We start from the raw sequence: 20,109 nt of genomic DNA, 5'->3' as shown, positions 1-20,109 counted from the left end.
CCCCAAGTCCCCTTCTTCCTTCAAGATTGTAAGGTTCAGTTGGGGCCCCTGGTTTCTGACTCGAATTTGTTAATTGGGTTCGAAGGTATCTGGATTAATCCTCCTAACATATCTCCTGATGTGACATAGTTGGAAAACAGTTGTATTCTCTTCCATTTCGAATGGTTGTATCATACTCTTATTGGTGCCTAGTATTTGTGAGTTCATAAGAGTGATTTTTACTATTGTATATTGTTAGCAGTTGCTAACAGTTGAGGCACACAAATTCTTGTTACAAGCATGTTTATGGGAGGACCCTGGATATGATGCTATCTTGACGCATACATAAATTGCAACTGTGATTTATGATTTTTTAATTTTTCTATTGTAAAATTGTTATTAACATTCTATATTTGGCTTCCAAATGCAGGATTCTGAATGCATATTCCAAGGTGCCTCAAAAGTCGAAAGTTGCCACATCTAAAAGGTAATGATAGCTCAATTTATATTTTGCAAGTTGTATGTTATTTTTAGCCCCCAAGAAAGTATTATGCTCTTTATCATATATTTTATTTGCACAAATTTATTTATTTGTAGCCTCTCATCTGTTTAAGTAAGAAGTCTGCCATATTACATTGCTATTACCAGTTTTGATATGTAGTAGCAAACAATTTTTCTTTCTTTTTAGTTGTATAATGGTCTTAATTTTATAGCTAATTTATGTATGACTAAAAAAAAACAGGTCTTCGAGCATGTGATGTAGTTCAAAAGGCACTGATATAGTGTTTGTGGACAGTCATCACATTCTTAGTTATTGTAGTGCTTGAACCATAAATATGCCCAAGTTACTCTTTCCTTGCACTTGAAAGAGTGTTTTGTTTGGGGATTTGTGTTTGGTTGCTGGTAGTCCTGTTTGAATATCCAAGTAAATAGACAATAGATACCATGCAAGCTCGCCTTACTCGTAGGCACAGTGCATGCTAAACAAGAGGCAATTTCTATGGATCCTAAAGAGGTAATAAATTCACAAGTACGCACACTAATTAACAAACACCACCTCCAAATTACAAAATGTTTTAATCCTTCACCTTCTCACTTCCTATAGAATAGCGTCATACCAGGCCCTTGCCCTTCTCTTTCCTCTGCACTTAATGGGAGAATAGCGTTCTCTACTCTTGCGAAAACTCGAAGAACAGCACAATGATGAGCAATTTTGAATAAGAGGAGTTAGAGAAGAGAGAGAAAAAATTATTTGCATTGCACTGGAGGACTCAGCTTTGATTTCTTTTTATTTTCATGTTTAGCTAAGGTGAAATCACCTTCCATAAGTGTCCACTCATCATTTTCCGTAACCTCTTATATCATCTAATTATTACTCAAATTGGTCGTCAAGTTCCTTTTATGTTAAACTGCAGTGAGTTTGGGGAACTGGAAGCTGTTCCAACTACGGCAGTTATGGATGGTCCTCTAGAGTCAACTCCCTCAAATGCTGCTGATGTTCCTGAGGATCCTGCTTTTGTGTGAACTTCTTCAGTGTATGTTTTCTTTGAAATAATATGTTTCTACATTACTACATAAGTATTGTTAGAGTGCAATTCATGCACTAGTTTTGCATTATTTACTTCCCTTAATATCAATGTTTTGCACTTAATAATAGTGATTTACTTGTGTTTTACTTTTGTAGGTACAATTCTATTGATTGATGATAAAATTGAGCTATAAGATGATGTTTAAGGATGATTGTTCTCTTGGAGAAATTATGAGCGTCAGAAGAACTTTGTTGATAAGGCGTGAGCGCGTGCTGTCAACTGCGGACCTGCAGTTTTTAGTTTAACGTGTTTTGTATTTTTGGTTATTTTTGTAATTACAAATTTAATATTTCAGATATTAGGATTTTATTTTAAATAGAATTCTAAAAGAGAAGAGAGAGAGAGTATTTAAGGGAGGAATCTATTGTGAAAAAGGGGGGATTTTGGATTGGAGAAAAAGAAAGAAACCTTAGATCTTAATTTTTCTCTTCTCTCTATGAAGAACTAAACCTATTTTTCTGGTTGAAGGATAATGAAGCTTTGATTCATCACTACTGTGAGATCTTTCTTGTGCTTTAATTGTTTTATTGCTTTTTGGGTATTTGTTTATTCTCTGAATTATTTTCATGATTATGTTTGTTAATTAGGTAATTGGCCACTATTTAATTATCAACTTAATCTATTGTCAATTAAAGGATTCATCGTATGAAGAATTTAATGTTTGTGACAAATAACATAGCAGAGAGTTGTGTTGTGAGAATAAACAATCTAATTTAAATGAATCATCATATGTGTTGATTAGGATTTGGGTCTCTCTGGTTTTTCAGGCTGTTAATTGATTAAATCCTATGATTGTATCTAGGGTTGTCCATTGATTAGGGAAATAACCAACGGTCGTACCTTGGTTATCGACTAGTTAAGGAGAGATTGGCTATTAGAGGTTCTCAATAGCTATAACCGGTCTATTCATAAGTAATAATAATCTATATTTGAATCAATGATCAGTAGTCGAATCAAGCTGAGTTAATTCCTTCAACCAGAGCTTTCTCCAATTTGAATTACAACTTTAATTTGCATTCTTGTTATTTCAATTTGATTTTTATTATTGTCAACAATTCCCCCATTTTACGTTTTACATTTCAAAAGGATTTAAATAATTACCGATCTCTGTGGACACGACCCTGCTCAATCACTATACACAATTTATTTAGAGTATGAATTTATTTTTGTTGGCTTCGACACCCATCAAGTATGCAACATTACCACAAAAATGCTGCAAGTCATATACTATTTTCATATGTTATCACTTCTTTTTAGTGTGAGGTTCAACTTCCATGAAGTCCTTGTATCTGACATCTGTCCTTATCATTCCAGACAGCTATGATTGTGGGGAGTACTTCTAATGCAGCAATCTCTGCACAACCTTACCAGTCCGATACAACTATAAATTGACATGTAAATAAATTTATGTTTTCTTTAAGTGACCGTGAATTACTCTTTTCTTTTTGATGATATATAAATTGACATGTAAATAAATTTATGTTCGGCAATGGATTGAACTATTTTTCACTTATCCCAGTCTTCAAAATCATGAACCCACCCCCACTTTGCCATGCTTAGAGTGCAAACATTAATGCGATACTCATATTTTTTGTGATGCATTTTCAATGATTATTTTTTCCCTTGTATATCTGACCAACTTTTATATGTAATAGGACAATCAATTCATAAACATGGTCCATCGAGCACTGCTGAATGCACACCATTCATGACCAGCTGAAAGTGATATAATTATGTAGCTGCTAGATTTTATCTATCGTGTAGCATTCTGCAAGTGTGTAAGACCCAGTTTGTATAGTGTTTCAACTCAAATCGGTATTTTTTATAGAAAAAATATTGGTATAAAATTGTTCTTGTTTCTTTTTGATAGGGATGATGAAAAACAATTGCAGGATTTAAATGTCATTTTTGGTTTTGCTCTAATACCCCACCACAAAGAGAAAGAAAGAGAAAAAAAAAAAAAAAAACTCACGGGGAGAGAGGGGAAAGAGAACCGGGTCGACCTGAACCCGTGAATCCGACTCGGCTGTCGTTCCCATTTTCGGCCATGTCACCGGCCGAGCAAGGTACTGATTTGAAGCTTGGAAGACGGCCGTCGTTTCCCAGCCGTCCAAGTCGCCGGAAAAGGCCAGAACACCGGCGATTTAGATCAAAAGAACCGCGGCTCAATCCATCACCATCGCCGTCGATCTCGCCGGAGTTGGGCCACACCACCGCTTGTGTTTTGTTCCTTATCTTGCCCTCTATCTTTTCCGACCATCCACTGCCGTCGAGGGAGCCGATTTGCCATTAATCGGCCATTGAAGGATTCACGGCTTTGGGAGCTCGATCTGGAGCCATCGCCGCGCGTGGAAGGTCACCACTGCCACCGTTTGAATCAGCGTGGCCCGAACTTTTAGACCTGAGCTTCCAGTCGCCGTCGGTTGAATTCCGGTGAGCGTTGACCGGCAAAAGACATTTCGGTAATTTTGCACTTTGAGGGTAATTTTGTAATTTCAGATTTTATGGGTATTTTAGTAATTGCCAAAATTGAGGATAAGTTGGTAATTTTTGATTTTGACATTAAATTAGTAAATTATGATTTTAGGGGTATTTTGGTAATACTGAATTCAAGGGCATTTTGGTAATTCTGAAATATTTGAGGGTATTTTCTTAATTTCAGGAATTATGAGTATTTTGGTGGTTTATGATTTAAATTGAGATTATTTGAGGTTAAGTATGGGATGTGATTATATTGAGAGATTTGAGAATATTGGAGTTTATGAGTATGATTTAATTTTATCTTATGATAGTATTTTTATTGATTTTAGACTGATGATATCGATACGCATTTGGTACTCGAGAATGTTAGGAGGTAAGTAAACTAGATTTCTAAACGAATCACAATAAACAATATATATATATGACATGTTTGAAAAACCTATTTTGATATATATACGGATATGAATTAATCTGCTCTGCCCATGTGTTTATGTGATGTGTTGTTTTGTGTGTTTATGGACATGGGAATACGATTGTGTGGAATTTCATTGGCATAAACACGAAAATGCAGTATGCTTTCTATAAAATGAGAAAGTGAATTTTAGCCAAACGAAATTTGAAGAAAGAAAATTTGTTTTATGGTTTTGGCTTGAATGCTTGAATTTGTTACTGGCTTAGTGGAGGATACTCTGGATGTTATATTATAGTTATGAGATAAGTGGACGAGGGATGCATTAGCGAGAAGCCCAAAGTGTATGAAAGTTATGAAAATTAATGGAGTGTCCTACTAAGCAATAATTGAATGAAGGTAGCTCAAGTAAGTAATTTGAAAGTGAATGCGAAAGTTTGAGAATGATAGAATGAGATTTCGATTATTTGTTTTACAATGTTTTTGTATACTATGACACGCCATACATTTGCATTATATATATGTATGTATGTATTTTGGTATATGAAAAATTAGTTTACTTATTGAGTTTCGTATTCATTATAGTTTATTGTGATTCAGTCACATAGATGAAGATTGATTCATGATGAGCGACAAGGAAGACTTGAATGGTGGAAATAAATGGTTTGGCATAAATTTTAAATTCTTCCGCTGTAGTTCGCGTAATATATTTGTATTTTGAGGCTCGAATTTTTATGGATTGGAAAATGATTATTATTATTATTTTTAAGTATAAATATTGGACCGCAAATAAGATTCACCCTGTGGAGCTCGGGGTGGGTCGTTACATTTGCGTTTATTATAAGTTACAGGCTTCGAAAGTGGGTTCATTTACACCCACAATTTAGTTATGCTGGTTAAACAAAATGAGCTGGGATAGTTTTTGGATTCATGACTTGAATAGAATAGGTTTATTTTGTGCACGGTTTGGTGTGTTACGTGTGTTTGTTGTGAGGAAGAGGGAAAAAAGAAAAAAAAATTGTGGGTTGTGAAATTTCTTAAATGAACCTTCTCTTGTTGTTCTTGTATAGAGCTGGGTTACCATCATAAATAAAGGAGGAAATGAATCGAATACTGTAACTCCCAAAGAGATAATTGCTACCTAAAATCCCCACTAGCAAATAACAAGTAAAGAGTTGCAAATCTGATGGTTATTCCAAGTTCTACTCTAGACTATAATTTTTTTATTTTAAGTTTGTCCCAGTTTACTTCTAGTGAAGTCTCGTCGCTTGCATTTAACTTTCATTGGACCTGAAATCTCAACCCTCAAGTTTAATAGAGAACTTACACATACTCCAGAGGGCGCAAGTTAATCTTCATTCAGACCGTGTAAAAGAGAGACCTTTTCCCAGTCATGATGTGTAGAAGTAGAGCCCCAAATCTGAGAGTTTTGGCCGCCATCTAAAAAAAATTCGTAAGGGTCTTCTGCTAATGGTTAAAAATATCATTAACTGTATATATACAACTGAATAGTAGCAATGAAATTACTAAGTTGTTCTTGGACAATTTGCATCAAATACTTTTATTGAGTTGCTATTCCATGCATGCAAAAGAAAAGTCTTTAAAAATTACATACAAGTTGTAATGTAATGAAATTACATCCATCCACGATAGAATCTTCTAGGAATAAGATTATCTGCTACAAAATAGTAGCAAGAGGTCATACACACTTCAACAAGGTAAAACCATCTTCGCCGCCAATAGGGGTTTATGCACAAAACCCCAATAATTCCTATTATTACAATTCCATAAGACACTGTAAAAGTGATCAGGAAACTGTCCATGTCAATCAAACTATCACCTTCTTTATTTTCGGTGTAAGCTTCTGGTGTCGCTGTTGTTAATCCATTATCATCGCAACTTTTGGACAGTGGCAGTCCACAAAGAAAAGGATTCCCCTCATAACTATCTTCCTCAAAAGTTGAAAATTGTGCAACTCTATCTGGAATTTTGCCTGATAAGTTATTGTTTGCTACTCTGAAGACCGCCAATGTATTTAGCACAATGAGCTGAGGAGGGATTTTCCCAAGCAATAGGTTGTAGGAGAGGTCCAAGCTTTCGATTTGCTTCAGGTTTGAAAATGTTGTCGGGATTGTACCCGTCAAATTGTTATGAGATAGATTTAGGGCACGAATCCTAGTAAGATATCCAATTTGAGTAGGAATCTCACCTGTCAGTTTATTACAAGAAAGATCAATCCCAGACATACTCATCAAAATTCTTCCTTGATAATAGTAGGACATATTCTTTGTTGTGAACTGTACCGTTTCTTCCTCTCCAATTGGAGATCCATTTGGAGCCACAGATGGAAGTACATAGGTAGACGCATCATCCGACGAACTAGAAATTGGAGCTACTGCCTCATGATAACCTTCATTGAGTGCAGTGTTAACCAAGCAAGGAGGAATATGACCAGATAGATTATTATGAGAAAGATCAATCAACCGCACTTCCTTCAACTGGCATATTTGAATTGGTATTTCGCCTTCAATATAATTATTAGCTAAAAGAAGGTAGCTTAACTGAGGTAATCTGTCAATCCAAGTTGGAATACTTCCGTGTAAGCAGTTATAACTAAGATCTAATGTCATCAAATAAGGGCTGTAATGGATTATACTTTCCAACCGTCCTTCTATCTTGTTTTTTGACAAATGAATTTCTTCGATATATGCTGGACTAAAACAAGATGGTAAGGTTCCGAAAATAGTATTGTTTGAAAGGTCTAAAATCTTCAGATAATCAAGCTGACAAAACTCGATTGGAATTGGACCTTCAAGATTATTATTGGGCATTATAATATCTTCCAAAGCTGACAAATTACCCAACCATCTTGGAATCTTACCAGAGAGATGATTATCACTCAGATATAATCCTCCTAACAAATAGCACTTTGATAAGCTTTTTGGGATCTCTCCAATGAATTTATTACCATCCAACTGCAACCTCATCAAATTTGTCAAGTTAAATTTTTTAGAGAATATATGACCTTGCAAATTGTTATTTGATAATGCAAGAATTTCCAATGAGAAGCAACCTATGGCCATGCGATCAGGGATTTCACCAGTCAACTGATTGTAGGATATGTCCAAGCTTTTCAACATTTTCATATCAGCAAATGAAGAGGGAATGCTACCGTTGAAAGCATTTCTAGATAAGTTTAAATCCATTAAACCTGACAGATATGTTCCGATTTCCACCGGAATATGGCCTCGAAAGAAATTGGTGGAGACATCCAATGTTGCCAATTTCTGGTGGGAATGAATTGGCATCCGAAATGATCCAAAAAGAGAGTTATTGGCAAGAAGAAGCGTCTTTAAGTTCGTATTGTTTTCTACCAACCAATTTGGAAATTTTCCACTCAAGTTAAGGTGTGAGAGATCAACATTCTTCAAGTCATGCTGATGGTACAAGAATTTGGGAAATGTGCCACCATCTATGTAACCAGACAGTGAGATAGAAGTCAGCTGGAATTTTGGGGTCAAAGAATTATAATGTGACTCAGTTTCTGCGCATATTTCACCATCGAAAGTCTTGAGTTTTGAGAGATTGAAAAGTGGTTCAAGTGAAATAGGGATTTGGAAGAAGTGATTATTTGAAAGTATGAGCTTTTCCATAGATATTAGATGCATGATGGGAGATGAAGAGATGTTTTCAGTAAGTTGATTGTAAGAGACATCTAATACTCGAAGGGAAGTCAAATTTGCCAAGCACAAAGGCAAGCTACCTCTTAAATCATTGTGATGAATGGATAACTCTCTCAGAAGCACCAACTTACAAAGGCCTGGGGAGACGTTTCCAGTAAGTTGATTAGAAGAGGCATCTAACACTTGGAGAGATGTCATGTTTGCCAAGCACCATGGCAAGCTACCTTTCAAATCATTACCGCGGATGTATAACTCTTGCAGATGCACTAACCGACAAAGTCCTGAAAAATATATAATTCATCCTCAGTATATATAGATAAATAATTGCATAAAATCTTTGAAGTACATATTAAAAATTAAGTTCGAGTACTTATAGTTGAACGGCAACAAAATAACTGTAAAATTATACAGGATTATAGTGTTAAGTAAAAATTAGCCTTATTTTTCAATCAACACTACAACAGCGCACTATTTTACAGTTATTTTTGTCATTATTATGGCTCCTTATCATCTTTCATTAAGTTTATAAATAGCTAGCATTATAGATATTCTCAATTAAATTTAGTTAAGATGCGAGAGAGGGAGAAAAAGAATCATTAACCTTGATCAAGAATGGTGTTTTTATTAGGACTTGGATATGTCAGTGATAAAAACTTAAGAGAAGGCATCGATTCGCCGACAATTTGAAGAAAACTGGTGTTGACATCAACAAGCATCATATTCATGACCAGATGTTCCAAATTCTTGAATTTAAGAAAATCTGCACGCAATAAACAAGAAATGGTTATAATTTTGATTTTGATCACATAATGCAAGGGAATAAGGATAATCAGGTCCGTTTTTTTTTTTTTTTGGTTAATTTACTAATTTTTCTTTACTCTTCTAAGCGATTGAAATATTCTTAACATAATAGACCTAAAATTTCATTAACCTTAATCAAGAATCCTGCAATTTAGAGAAGCTAGAACTAGTGGATAGTGAAAATATATAAAATTTAAAAGAAAAAATCTTAGTTTACGGGAGAAAATTATCTTGAAAAGAAAGAATTATTATCGAATTAATATCATAAAAGCTTCCGATACCCGTAATTTACCTTGACCATGTAGGGCGCCCTTGAGTACACAACCTCGTATTGACAAATACTTTAACGAAGTGAATGATGCGATGCTTTGCAGAAGCTGGCTTACATGAAGATCAGACTTGACCAATAACAATTCTTCCAAGTTGGTGAAATTGTGCAATTCTATTTAGAATGAAGTAGAAACAATACATTTTAGCAAAATATATTAATTCAATTATTTTCGGCATAAAAGATTTACTTACCTTGATTAACTATTGTTCCCTTAAAATTAGTAAACAACAGGTAAAGTGTTTTGAGGGATGGTAGTGATCCTATTGACTGCAACACCTTGCTTCCATCTATCATTGCAATTCCCCCTAAATAAAGGGTATTCAACTTCCTCAAACATCTGTAATCTGTTTGAGATACAATTTCAGATTAAATTATTTTGGGTAGGTGTCATTGGGCATTCCCTTATCAAATCAATTAAACTGTCCTCCAAATTTAATATTTGAAAATTTTGTATACCTTTAGGAACCACTAGATTGTTGATTGCATTGTTCGTCATGTCCAGCTCCTCCAAGTTACTCAAGGAATCCAGTCCTGTATTTATGCCAACACTTAAAAACCAAGTTAATTAAATAACTTATTTTCTGCTTTTTTTTATGTTAAATCTTGGCGAAAAGAATTTTATTAATAAGAAAAAAATGTGGCTAATCCAAAAAATTTAAAGCAGCTCTCAAAGGGCCCGACTAAGTGGCTTTAACTAGGTATATTTAGCTGACAAGTGACAACCCTGAATTTAAATTTGTAAGGAATAAAAATTTATTTTAACTTTAGCTATTGCTATATCTTTTTCTTTTTTCCAAAAAAAATTAAAACAAATTAAACACGAAATGTTAATTTGTTAAATACTAAATGTCGTTAATTAATTAATTAAGTAAATACAAGTTGGTCTATGGAAGCCAATATCTGATCCCTTCACAATAATCAAAATACTAAATTCAGTGCACAAATTTAAATATAGGCAGACAAAAAAGATGCAGGTTATTATGGCTTAGCTTGAACGTTAAAACTTTTTCCGAATTCAATCTCTCTTAAGATATAAACTTGTTAACGAAGAAGGAGCATTACAGAAAATAAAAAGCCACGATGTCGATTTCCAATCGGAGTGCAATTCTTTACTTTTGAAGACAAGACATACAAAATAATTAGATTGAATCGTGTTGGATTGTGAGAAGCATTGAAAATTGCATATATTGATAATTTCTTAGACCTATTTTTATAGTAATCAAAGCCTTGAAGTTTACAGTAGCAAGAGTCTAGCTAGATCTAACATCAGTACCTCCAGCTGCTCAATGAAACAAGATCCACAAAAGATGGGACACGGAGAATAGATGAAGCTTGCTTACCTTTAATATCGATACTTCCATTGAATCTATTATCAGCCAATGACAAGATTCTGAGTGATGAAAGACCACCTAGAGATGAAAAGATGCTGCTGTTGAAGGAGTTATAGTCTAAACGAAGAAACTTCAAGTTGCTCAATGTTGATAGTCTCTCTAGTCCTACCAAAAAAAAAAAAAAAAAAACACTAAAACATAATTTTATTGTATCACGTACAAATTAAACAAAAGCCGAAAGGGATCAGAAAAATACTAAGAATTACAAGGGAGAATTAGAGTAGAGTAAATTAAGGACCTCCATTTTCAACACAACCGACTATATTGTTCCAACTTAAATCAAGAGACTCTAGTTGTTGAAAGGGAGTAAAAAAATGAGCATTTAAATGCTGCTACTAATTCTCGATTCCTAGCATCTCCTTATAAAATGGTTAAATAAGTAGATGATATTTTAGATATTTAAACATTTAAAAAACATTTCAACCTTAACTTGCAAAAACCGAAAATTTAATTATTTTTCGAACATAAAAAATTTGCTTACTTTGATGATTACTGTTCCCTTAAAATTAGTAAACTAAAAGTAAAGTGGCAGCGATCCTATTGATTGCAACACCTTGTTTCCGTCAATCATTGCAATTCCGCCTAAACAAAGCGTATCTGCTTGGGATATAATTTCAGGATTAAATTATTTTGGGTAAGTGTCATTGGGCATTCCCTATCAAATCAATTTGACTCTCATCCAGATTTAATATTTGAACATTTTGTATACCTTGAGGAACCACTAGATTGTCAATTGCATTGTAGCTCATGTCCAGCTCCTCCAAGTTACTCAAGGAATCCAGTCCTGTATATATGCCAACACTTAAAACCGAGTTAATTAAATAACTTATTTTCTCCTTTTTTATGTTAAATCTCGGCAAAAAGATTTTTATTAATAAGAAAAAAATATGGCTAATCCGAAAAATTTAAAGCAGCTCCCAAAGGGCCCGACTGAGTGGCTTTAAGCAAGTATATTTAACTGACAACCCCGAATTTAAATTTGTAAAGAGTAAAAATTCATTTCGACTTTACTTACTGCTGTACCTTTTTCTTTTTTCAAAAAAAAAAAAAACTAAAATCAACTTAAACACGATATTTTAATTTGTTAAATAGTAAATAAGATATAGGCAGATAAAGAAGATGTAGGTTATTATGGCTTACCTTGAACATCAAAACTTTTTTGGAATCTTGTATAAAAGAATAAAAATAAATATAAAAATAAAAACTTTTTTTGAACCCAATCTCTCTTAAGATATAATCTTGTTAACGAAGAAAGAGCATTAGAGAAAATAAAAAGCAACGATGCCGATTTCCAATTAGAGTACAATTCTCTACTTTTGAAGACATACAAAATAATTAGATTGATTTTTTTTTTTTATTATGAGAATTGAAAATTGCATAGATTGATAATTTCTTAGACCTATTTTTATAGTACTTAAAGCCTTGAAGTTTACAGCAGCAAGAGTCTAGCTAGATCTAACATCAGTACCTCCAGCTGCTCAATGAAATAAGATCCACAAAAGATGGGGCACGGGAGAAGAGATGAAGCTTACTTACCTTTAATATCAATACTTCCATTCAATCTATTATCAGCCAATGACAAGATTCTGAGTGATGAAAGACCACCTAGAGATGAAAAGATGCTGTTGTTGAAGTAGTTACTGTCTAAAAGAAGAAACTTCAAGTTGTTCAACCTTGATAGCCTCTCTACACCTGCCAAAAAATAAAAAAATAATTTTTTTGTATCACATAAAAATTAAACAAAAGCCAAAAGGGATCAGACAAATGCTAGAAATTACGAGGGAGAATTAGAGTAGAGTAAATTGAGGACCTTCATTTTCAACACAACCGGCTATATTGTTCCAACTTAAATCAAGAGACTCTAATTGTTGAAAGGGAGTAAACAAAGAAGCATTCAAATGCCGCTCTGATTTCCGATTCTTCCGATTCTTAATATCTCCTAGATCTAATTTAATCACTCTGCCTGTGGTTTTGTTGCACTCAACCCGTTCCCACTGACAACAATCTGAATAATTCTCATCATCTGCCGCATCTACCCAGTTTTGAAGACGTTGATCATCATTGAAGAAATGTTTAAGTTGGAGGAGAGCAGACCTCTCTTGCTCCAAACATCCCTCAATCCACCACCCTTTTACTACTAATAATATGAAAATTAATTCACTCACCCACACCCTTTTTGAACCACACATTGTATCTTCTTAATTATAATCACCTACACACACTCTTTCTGTCTCTCTTTGCTTCAGTTCTGCAACAACGAGAGGATGGCTCTACGCTATTTATAACCAATTGAACTGATGATACTCCCAGCTTTTAATTGACTTCTCTAAGTCTTGCATGCGTTTTTCTTCATTTCTTTTTATTTTTGCTGTTAATATGTAATATGATTGTAATATATTTTTAATTAATTCAGTCAACTGAAAGTATTTCCTCTCCGTCCATATGGGATGTCATAAATATCAGCACAGCCTGGATTCAGACGGAACCTTGGGCAACGCGGGTACCCATACTTCACTAGATAAGCTTATGGGCTAGCTCAAAACTTGGATTTTTATGAAGAATATTATAAAATATCTATTATTCTGTTCGTTTGCTCCACTTATAATATATATTTAATATTTATCAAGTCTTGTATTCGTTTTTCTTCATTTCTTTTTATTTTTGCTGCTAATATATAATATGATTGTAATATATTTTTATTTAATTAATTCAACTGAAAATATTTCCTCTCCGTCCATATGGGATGTCATAAATATCGGCACAGCCTGGATTCAGACCGAACCTTGGGCAACGCGGGTACCCATACTTCACTAGATAAGCTTATGGGCGAAACTTGGATTCTTATGAAGAATATTATAAAATATCTATTATTTTGTTCATTTGGTCCGCTTATTATTTATATTTAAAATTTTAAACATTTAAGATTTATATTTTCAAGTCTAATTTTATTAAAATTAAATTTAAAAATTTAAAATTATAAAATAAATTCAAAATATATATAATATTATAAAATATAAAATCTAGGTTTTTTGAGCTTTGATTAAAAAAGTCTGGGTGTTAAAAAAATATGCTCAGGTCAAATCTCGGTAATACCATATCTAAGAACGGCCAGGGTTTTTGCCATCCTTACCATCCGTACACTCTAATATTTGGCTGAATGATTAAATTCATGATTTGCTTTCACATTATCTCGGGTTTGAGAACTTCACATGCACCTATATATCGCTTGAATAAGAGTGGATGTTTACCTAAATTTGAATACAAACATGTTAGACACGTTCAAGTTGCTCTATTGATTTAGGATGGTCTAGGGAAAATGAATAGGATGTCTTCATAAGGCCATAACTTGAGCAATAGCTATTTGTCTTAGGCTCATAATATATCATTATGAAGTTCTCCAAGAAAGGAGAGTGAGTCAAAGTTACATTTTCAATATGGGTTGGCAGATCGTCGCCAAATTTCTCTTGGACGCTTCTATTTTTGCCTGAAGATATCTTTCTTATTTTTGATATTCTTGTTGGATTTTTATCTATTTTTGTCAATATTTGATTTAAGTGTCATATATTTTTAATTTGTTTTGGCAACTTAAATTTTTATTATGCCATGCCAATTCAAATTTACTTATTTTGATAAATTGATGTACTTTAGGATTTAGTATAAAAGGCTGTTAAAATCCTAGTTTGTTATTTATACTCGTAAAAACATATTTTTAGATTAGGAGACTTGTGATCACTACTCAAATACTAAAAAACCCCTATAACTAATTAAATAATAAGAATACGGAAGTTAAAATAAAAGGATTTTTAAATCTGTCCTAGATGACACGACAAGTGACTATTTATGATGTTACCCAAAAAATTAAAAATAAATGCTAATCTCACCGAACCTCTAGACTTTAACGATCACTTTGGATGAGTTCTTGAGTATTGAGCAACCAATTTCTCTTCTCCATTTATTTATTTCACTATATTTCACACATCACCCTGATTACAATTTTATTTTATTTTATTCTTCCAATTCAGTCAACAAGAAAATAACATGTAATTTAACAAACCCTTTACCAAGTCTCGGTCTTATGCTGATCCCTGTAATAGCGCTTGTATTTGTTATATCAACATTATTTGTTGTCACGAAGAGGGTGAAGGGTCTTCTTTCTTTCTTGGAAGTTCATGAAGGAAATCAAATTTTCTTTTCTTAATTTCTTGCATTTGGAACACAAATAATCTAAGCGTTTTCTATGCATACACATGTTTTACACGTTAGTTGATTTGAATTGACCCCAAATCGCGAAACATTGGTCCTTAATCCTCTCTCTCTCTCTCTCTCTCTCTAATTACTAAATAAGTGAAATTATCATTGAAAATTTTAAGCAACAAACCAGCAATTTTACATTAAAAAAAAAAAAATTGATAGTAAAGAATGACCTGGTCAATCTTTATCCACTATGGTAGTTTTCAACAGCTTTACAAAATAAGTGGAAGCCAATTATTTCAATTAAAAGTCATGGATGTTAAGACCGAAAAAAAAAAATTAAAAGTCATGGATAACGACAAAATTACCTAAAACAAAGGACACATTGCATTAAATTTCTAATAGTACTCAACTATTAACCTTTTTACAACGACACAGTAAAAGACCACCGCCGAGGTTATATTTTCCGGCGTTTTGTTTTACGATGGGACAATTCGTATTCTAGAAAATAATCTGAACACTCATAATCTAATAAAATTTACAATGATGCTACACATTCTAAATTTTTTATCCCAAAAAGTTATCCCAAATGATATGGCATTTATCAATTGGTTGGTGAGATAATATAATTAATTCACTTGGATCTTGTAAAGAATTATCAACCAATTGATAAATGACACATCATTTGGAATAACTTTTTGGGATAAAAAAATTGGGATGTGTAGCATTATTGTAAAATTTATTCTACGCTGATAAATTATTGGTTATGCAATTTACCGATTATAGACAATTGACTTAATAGATTTAATATCTTTTTACGTATGTTCTTTGGTCAAAAAAGAAAATCTGATTCTATCTCCCGTAATTTTTTTAAAAATTTTTTTCTAACATTTTCTCATCCTCGATTTCACAGGTAAATTTCTATGCTAACAAACTGTTATTTTAAAAAAAAAAGTCAGACAAACAAATAAATAATTAGGTTGCTGTTTATCTTAAAGGATAAATAACAAGAATTGGGACTCCATGTCCTTGAGCAAATTCAGCGAGTGAGGAAAAAAAAAAATAAAGTTTTGAATAATTTTTGCGTAAACAAAGTTTAGTCATAAGCATGCATGAATGTAATCACTAGGGCTACTATGGGTGTTGCGGGGTGTTGACTTTTGAAGAAAGAGAGCTTTAACAAAAGAAACTAATTTCTGTGCAATTTTGGGACTTTGATGAGTGTGCAGAGTAGAAATTTAATTTTCAAATTCAACGTCGGAATTTCTGAACTCTTTTGAGTAAATGATTGTGCAAGGTATTATTTATACTTCAGCATAAATTTTATTTTATTTAACTTTGAAAAATTAGGGAAAATAATTTGGTTACAATCTTTAGAATTAGATAGAACCTCCCTCAAGTATCGTGTCCAAAAACTTATTCTTATAATAACATTATGTATTTGTCCTGTTAACATAATTTTGTCACCGTCCAGAAAGAGACGAAAGGCACTCTCTTTCATGGAAATTCATGAACGCATGAAAGCAAATCAAACCGTTTTAATTGCTTGGAAGTTAGGTATGTAATGTCTGCTCATGTTTTATAATTATAATTGACTTTGAATCAAGAAATGGCCTCTTTTCTCTTTTATTTCAATGACCAGTTAAATAAATTATTTTTAAAAAAAAAACAACAGAGAAAATTGAAAGCAAGAAAAAATTAAGTAAACGACAAACTAAACTGAAATGCCAGTAATCAAATGCAAAGAAGACCCCATTCAAAAAAAATAAAATGCAAAGAAGACCTGCTTCGTCTTTGATTATAATTTATAATGATTATCATTCAATGTGCTTTTCAAGAGCTATTGAATACAACTTTAATTGTTCAATTCAAAGTTATGCATATTGTTGATGCCGAAATCCGAACGAGTTGGTTAGTGACTCAATTTTAGATCCCTGCATCAGCATTAAATTTGTTTGGTGGGAAGCTGCTGGTTGATCTCCAGGAATATTCTCTGACTATGAGCAGAACATTCATGAGCATATAATCTTCAAGCTGACGATATATAAGTACTTAAAATTACAGAGAATGGTCAGAGGCGCCAGAAGTTTTTCTGGCGTAAACCCTCCGACGCCCAAGTCAGTTTATGGGTTTACGGGAAAAACAAAATATGTCAGTTCCTATTTTTATGAAGAAAAATAATCTTAAGTAAATGTAATAAAAGAATAAAATAAAAATTCAGAAAGGAAAGTCCCCCCTTGGCGTGATTTTCTTGGGGTTTTTATAACACCTTCTACCCACGTCCTTAGGTCGTGACAATAACAATTAATTGATCAAATTTGTGCCCTGATTTTTCGGATGAGGTTTGTGGTGGTTTATTTTGACTGAGTCTTGTTTCCTGGTCATCACCTGATCTAGGTGGTCTGCTCGAGATCATCAAAATTACCACCTAGTCGAGGTCATCTGCTTAAGCTCATAGCACCTAGTCATCAGCTCAAGCTCATACCACCTAGTCATTAGCTCAAGCTCATAGCACCTGATTGAGGTGATCTGCTCAAACTCATAGCATCTAGTCGAGGTGGTCTACTCAAGCTCATAGCACCTGGTCGAGGTGGTCTGCTCAACCATTTGCTCACTTTTACTTGGAGGAGATCATGGTCACCGTATTTAATTTCCCAAACAGATATATTGAAAAGGGGAATATTGCTTTCAACCAGCAATCTAACATATTTTGAATGTAGGCAATCTAACATACTTTGTTAAGAGAACTCCTAACAGATTAAATATTGCTTTCAACAAGCAGTCTATCATATTTTAATCGATCAATTCAAAGTTATGGAGAGTAGAGTAATGTTATGAATTCTAACAGTTAAGTTCTAATTGATGTGTGGTATTAATATATTATATATTGAATTTTATGACTAGTAAAATTAATATTCTACCGCTTTATGGATAATTACTACACTAATTGGGACCAAATTAAGAGTTGATTGTCAGGATCCCAAACACTACTATGCGAAGGAATATATTGGGCATTAACAAGTCAGTTGGAGCGAGCAAAAAATTTAACCCATTTACAAAACATCGGAATTCTTTTCACAACAGAAGCATTCTTGTCACTGGCAATCAAACAACCATTCCGTCCCTTTCTCCGCTCAATATCTTCGTAAATTGTTCATAATCTTAGCCTTTGATAGTAAGTTGTTTTTTCTTAATTGTTCATAACCTTAACCTTTGTTTAAACAAATGTTTCATAGTAATCTCTTATTTTGATAACTAGTTAGGGCAGTTTAATAATACTGTAGCTTTTAAAATAATTAATGTTAGTTGTAATGTAAAAATAATTAGTTGTGAGGAAAAGTAAGTTGTTAAATTTTATTTATTTTTTTTGTGCAATACTAGATACCCCAGCATTTAAGTCCCAATTTTGTTCCACATAATATGGAATTTATCAAGTGGTTAAGTAATTTTACAAATTATGAAATCTATCATTCAATAGATAAGTGATACATAGCATTAGAATTCAAATACTAGGATCCCTATCATCATTATTAATAAATCTTATTCTCCAAATCAAAATTTGAAAAACTATTCCTTTTTTTTATTCAAAAGATGCAATAGCGTGTAGTGGTTTTATCATAAGTGGCACTCATAAAAATATATTTTTAGATTAGGAGACGTGTGATCACTACTCAAATACTAAAAAACCCTATAACTAATTAAATAATAAGAATATGGAAGTTAAAATAAAAGAATTTCTAAACCTGTCCTACATCACACGACAAGTGACTATACATCATGATGTTAGCCAAAAAATTAATAATAAGGAGCTTGTTACCTTACATAGTAATGTAATATACATAATTGTCTTGTAATCATTTGATGAAAATCAAACGCTGTAAAAAAAAAAGATTCTATTACTTTATATTTTTATAGTCGTTCGATTTTCATTGAACGGTTACATGACCATTGTCTACCTTACATTATTACGTAAGATAACAATTGCCTAAAAATAAATGCTAATCATACCTAACCTCTAGACTTTAACGATCACTTTGGATGAGTTCTTGAATATTGATCAACAAATTTCTCTTCTATATTTATTTATTTCACTACATTTCACACATCACCCTGATTACAATTTTATTTTATTTTATTCTTCCAGTTCAGTCAACAAGAGAATAACATGTAATTTACCAAACCCTTTATCAAGTCTCGATCTTATGCTGATCCCTATAGTAGCACTTGTATTTTTCATATCAACGTCATTTGTTGTCATGAAGAAGGTGAATGGTCTTCTTTTTTTCTTGGAAGTTCATGAAAGGAAATCAATTTTTCTTTTTTTAATTTCTTGCACTTGGAATACAAATAATCTAAGCGTTTTCTTTGCATATTAGTCGACTTTGAATTGACCCAAAATCGCGAAACATTGGCCCTTAACCCTCTCTCTCTCTCTCTCTCTTTAATGACTAAATAAGTGAAATTATCACTGAAAATTTTAAGCAACAAACCAGCAATTTTACATTAAAAAAAATCGATAATCAAATGTAAAGAATTACCTGGTTAATCTTTATCCACTGTGGTAGTTTTCAACAGCTTTACAAAATAACTGTAAGCCAAGTATTTCAATTAAAAGTCATGGATAACAAAAAAATTACCTAAAACAAAGAACACGTTGCTTTTAATAATATACGATATAGGTGCATTAAATTACTAATAGTACTCAACTACTAACCCTTTTACAATGACACAGTAAAAGAGCACCGCAAAGATTATATTTTCTGACATTTTGTTGTGCGATGGGACAATTCATACTCTAGAAAATAATCAGAACACTCATAATCTAATAAAATTTATTTTACGCTGATAAATTATTCGTTATGCAATTTACCGTTATAGACAATTAGACTTAATAGATTTAATGTCTTTTTACGCATGTTCTTTGCTCAAAAAAGAAAATCTGATTCTATCTCCCTTAGTTTTTTTTTTCTAACATTTTCTCCTCCTCGATTTCACAAGTAAATATTTATGCTAACAAACTGTTATTAAAAAAAAACAGATAAACAAATAAATAATTAGGTTGCTGTTTATCTTAGAAGAACAAATAACAAGAATGTCCAAAGTATTATTTATACTTAAGCATAAATTTTATTTTATTTAACTTAAAAAAATTAGGAATAATAATTTGGTTACAATCTTTAGAATTAGATAGAACCTCCCTCATGTCTCAGGTCCAAAGACTTATTCTTGTAATAACGTTATGTATTTGTCATGT

General features: G+C 32.7%; 1 protein-coding gene and 1 long non-coding RNA gene across 10 annotated transcripts in view; one reads left to right on the top strand and one right to left on the bottom strand.

Moving 5' to 3' along the window:
• Positions 1-13,048, bottom strand: part of LOC102613465 (receptor-like protein 15) — a 180,916-nt gene extending 167,868 nt beyond the window's left edge. For 2 of the 6 annotated variants that reach the window (XR_008050965.1, XM_052432142.1), the window contains exons 1-9: positions 12,475-12,866; positions 12,201-12,356; positions 11,374-11,448; positions 10,614-10,769; positions 9,730-9,804; positions 9,465-9,617; positions 9,235-9,384; positions 8,743-8,901; positions 8,222-8,422 (exon numbers count right to left, since the gene is read on the bottom strand). Coding sequence is in view for 3 of the 6 variants with exons in the window: in XM_052432142.1 (XP_052288102.1) it covers positions 8,222-8,422; positions 8,743-8,901; positions 9,235-9,384; positions 9,465-9,617; positions 9,730-9,804; positions 10,614-10,769; positions 11,374-11,448; positions 12,201-12,356; positions 12,475-12,853 (1,504 nt within the window). In the remaining 3 variants the exon portion in view is untranslated. The other 4 variants (XM_052432139.1, XM_052432141.1, XM_052432144.1 and 1 more) reach the window with 4 other exon arrangements.
• On the top strand, positions 2,827-4,284 carry LOC127899141 (uncharacterized). Of its 4 annotated transcripts, none has more exons than XR_008050972.1 (3): positions 2,827-2,963; positions 3,224-3,342; positions 3,439-4,284. It is a non-coding gene; the product is annotated as an uncharacterized LOC127899141 (long non-coding RNA). The 4 variants fall into 4 exon arrangements; XR_008050973.1 differs by lacking the exon at positions 2,827-2,963 and adding an exon at positions 3,005-3,035; XR_008050970.1 differs by having other exon boundaries at positions 3,224-4,284.
• Positions 13,049-20,109: the final 7,061 nt, after the last annotated feature.

This window comes from Citrus sinensis, chromosome 8 (assembly GCF_022201045.2).
Source record: "Citrus sinensis cultivar Valencia sweet orange chromosome 8, DVS_A1.0, whole genome shotgun sequence".
Taxonomy (NCBI): domain Eukaryota; kingdom Viridiplantae; phylum Streptophyta; class Magnoliopsida; order Sapindales; family Rutaceae; genus Citrus; species Citrus sinensis.
This window is presented reverse-complemented; position numbering and strand designations above follow the sequence as displayed.